A 4,047-nucleotide genomic window follows, 5' to 3' on the forward strand; every position below is an offset into this window, starting at 1 on the left:
AGATTATGGGTAATTTAAATAATATTATTTAGTGGTTTGCTTTTAAAATGTGGTGTTATAAAATTGATCATTTTATAATTGATGAGCAAGGAAGAGATATGGAACATTGGGAGCGGTCATGTGTTGCATCAAGGATTCGCATATCATTTTAAAAGCAACACATTTATTCATGCGATAATCATTGATTGTTGGACATAATTACTCAACAGAATGTAGGAACTAAGAGATGTAGGATCAGTTTCTAGAGTTTTCTTCGACACAAATTTTTTGGTAAGAATTCAATCTAAAATTAGTTAAAGTCCAATAATATGTGTTGTATTGATTTATTTATTTATCTTTACAGGCAGAAGAAATACTAGATGCATCATTGTCAGCTGATAGAACACAAAGATTGTTTGATTCAATGTTGAAACTACACCTTAAAAGTCTACCAAAACAGGAAAAGCTTAAGGATATTGGATTGGTAAACGAATTAATTTTTGTCTTTTATCATTTACAGCCCTACCATACAAAAGTAGCTTATTGTTATAAAATATGTCTCTATGTTTTATACTAGGTTTTCTTCCCAATAGTTGAAAAGAGCAAATATTATCTGATATGCTTTGATCTAAGGGTCCCAACGTATTACATCATTGATCATGTGAACAGAACTGGTGTTGTTGAGGACATCTATGGAAGAAAACCCATTCATGTGGTATGATTAAGAATTATTTTTTGTAAGGTTTTAAAAACATGAATTTTGTAATGATAATAAATAAATGTAATATATTGATTGTATTGTATCGCTGAGAAAATTGCTATGGAACTATTTAAAAACAGAGCATTACCAAAAGTCAACAGCTTTCAACAAGATTAAAGTTCGTGTTATGAAAATCACTTGGTAAGTAGAGAAAGAAGGATCAGACTGTGGAGTATATATTATGAGGCATATGGAGTCATACATGGGGGAAAATGAAGGGAGTTGGGATTGCGGTTTTACAGGAAAAAAACAGAGTGATGTACTTGCTTTAAATAATCTAAGAATCAAATACATGGCAAAGCTTATGAAATCGGAGTACAACAAGTATAAAAGTATGTTGGAGAAAGATGCAGAAGCGTATGAGAGGCTCGATCCATTGCAGAAAATGGCTCTGATGAATGAAGTGAAGGAAAGCAGGGAGAAGCAGAGACGTGGAAGGCGTCGATTTTAAAATGGGCATTTTATGATGGTAGGATGGGGGTATGTGTTGAAAGACTTTTGGTGACATGTTTTGTTTTAGTCTATGTTTTTTTTTGGGAACTATGTTACGTTGTTTTATTTTGTTCTAGTATTGTTTGTTTTCGGGAAGCAGTTTATCATGGTAGGATGGTTTATGTTGAAATACTTTTGGTAACATGGTTGCTTTTGGTTTAGGCTTTATGTTTGGGGAACTATGTTGATGTGTTTTATTTTGGTTTAGAAGTGTTTGTTTTAGTGAAACAGTTGAATGTTAATGATATTTGTTTAATTAGTTTTTTTTTTGGAAAGCGTTACTCTTTGATAGATGTTGGAATGTGATTATGAAAGATGGTTTGTAATGTACAGGTAAGTTATGTTGTACAATAATGTAATTATGATATGCATTTCCTGTGTAAGTTTGAGACAAGTTAGGATACACATTAATCGTGGATAAGAATTGTTATAGTTATATTTACATCATTATTCTGGCAGAATATATTTACTTGATTACAATTGATAGAATGTTTGAAGATTATGATTTTCACTATTTGTATAAATGTTATATTTCAGTAAATATACACAATATTCGTGGTAGAATGTATGAGGATTATGTTCCTACAATTTAGGATACACATTAATCATGGATAAGAGTTGTTAGAATTATATGTACATCATGGTATGGTAGAATAAAATAAGTTGATTACAGGTAGTAGAATGTATGAAGATTGTGTTGTTACAAGGAAGGAGACACAGTAATCGTGGGTAAGAATTGGTAGAATTAGCTGAACATAATGTTCTGAAAGAATATAATAAGTTGATTAAAGGTGGTTGAATGTATGAACATTATGTTCTTCCATGTTTGTCTGAATAGATGCATTTTTTTATTTGTTACGTAGTAGTGTTTTTCAAAGGTCTTAAAAGTATAGAATATCGAAATGGTTGTAAAGAGTCTGAAAGAATGTATGTAAAATGGAATACATTCTGTCAGAATTGATGTAAATGGCTTAAAGTTCAGTTTGCTTAATTTGATTTTAAAAAATTATGTTTTTGGGTAATAAAAAAAGTAATGGAAAATAGTGATTGTACAGAGTGATAAAGTTGGGGATACAAGCTTGGATAAAGAATTAAAACAAAGTATGCAAAAGTGTATAACCATAAATGATAATTATATTAAAGACTAGAAATTTGTAAGCAATATCAATACTAAATGTGAAAATAAAAGTTTTATTGTAATGTAATATTTGAAAAAAACTACATATAAAGCATACTACTTAGACACGTTTTTTAAGAGGGCAATTTCGTTTATCATGGTTAGCCATCTGTTTACATAAAGCACACTTTCGCTTAGGCTTCGAACTTACTTTTTCCATCATTTCTTTCTTTGATTTTAATCTCTTACCACGACTTCCAGTTCCCTTATTACGAATATCTGATGGATTCTCAATATCGGGAACATCATTAGTTAATTCTACACCTATAATCTGGTTGTAGAATGATTCTCTTGATGGCATCTTAGGGGCTGGACAATCATCTACAAATTTTCTCTTCAGCTTATTCAACTCTTCAAGGTATGACTTTAACTTCGATGCATCATGGCTCAAAAATGAAACACAACGATCTACATTTGAGAAAATATCAATAGCTGTCATGTCAGAGTTAGAGTCTAGCAAAGAATTAGAAAAACGCCTTTTAAGCAATTCAGTTGGAATAACATCCCGATGCCACCGACTCATAATGTATTCTTCCGGAATCTGTTCAATACTGTAGTACTTAAAGACACAGAATATGTGCCTACACAAAAGACCGACATGTTCAAAATACATGCAGGTACACTTGTATGAACCATCTATTGTTGAGTGTGTAACCTGGAATATGTATGAAAAAATATGAGTACACTTTAAAAATTCTTGTTGTGTGTTTAAAAAAAAAATTATATAATGAAGTAATAACGTACCATGTATTGGGTATCCTCTATAAGACAATCGTAATGGTATTCCTCAAGTTTGTCATCAACAACAGGACTTGATGGTTTCCTGGTGCTTATGTTCTTTTGCTTCTCCAATACAATAATAATGTCAACACCATTATTAGAAGTAACACTCATTTGGAAACAAGTATTATCAGAATCTAAAATCTCTTTCTGCACCTGATAAATTTTTTTACGAGTGTAGACCTTTGAAGCATGTGGTTCAATTGGACTAGATTTGATGAATCTAGGAAGTGTTGTAGCAGTGTTAAAGTCATTGACAAATTGATTACGCCTTTGACGTTCCATAGCACCCTCAAATGTCATCATAAACATTAAAAGATAAGAACCAGTAAGGGTGTTGTTCTTAAACGACCAATTTTGGCCTTCCGACAATGATGTAGTTCTCATAAGACCAGACATCGATATGTCCTTGAAAAATACGGGTACCTAACGTTTATGCAACGTATACATCTCTTGCATCCATTTGTTATTTGAAATGTTAAACTCATGTAAACAAGATTTCCATGCCTTTTCAAAATCATGTGGTTCCAACTTAGAATTCCAAATTATAGAGTGGAAACGCTTTCGAAAAGCTGAGTTTGTGGCTAGTTGGGATGTTATCTGAATAAAAAATAAAAGTTATAGGTTGTAATAAACAATATAATGGTGGTATACGTCAAATGAAGGGTATGAATTTAGAATAATATTCTAGCAGAACTACCAATTTTGGCCTTCCAAATTATAAAGTGGAAAACGTTTTCTGAAAGAATTTAGAATAATATTCTAGCAGAACTACCTTTTAAATTGTAAATCTGTAAAAACATTTGTTCTGAAAGAAATTAGAATGCTTTAAATATATATTCTGAAAGAATTTATAATA

The 4,047-nt window shown here is 31.2% G+C and overlaps 1 protein-coding gene across 1 annotated transcript; it reads right to left on the minus strand.

Moving 5' to 3' along the window:
- Positions 1-2,469: 2,469 nt before the first annotated feature.
- Positions 2,470-3,587, minus strand: LOC145104277 (protein FAR1-RELATED SEQUENCE 12-like). Its single transcript, XM_079041543.1, has 2 exons — positions 3,153-3,587; positions 2,470-3,063 (listed from the first exon to the last, which is right to left on the minus strand). Exons 1-2 carry the CDS (start codon positions 3,585-3,587, stop codon positions 2,470-2,472), a joined length of 1,029 nt encoding a protein of 342 aa, XP_078897669.1.
- Between the last annotated feature and the right edge of the window lie 460 nt (positions 3,588-4,047).

The sequence above is a fragment of the Lactuca virosa genome, chromosome 4, assembly GCF_052849685.1.
Source record: "Lactuca virosa cultivar CGN04683 chromosome 4, Lactuca_virosa_CGN04683_v6, whole genome shotgun sequence".
NCBI lineage: Eukaryota > Viridiplantae > Streptophyta > Magnoliopsida > Asterales > Asteraceae > Lactuca > Lactuca virosa.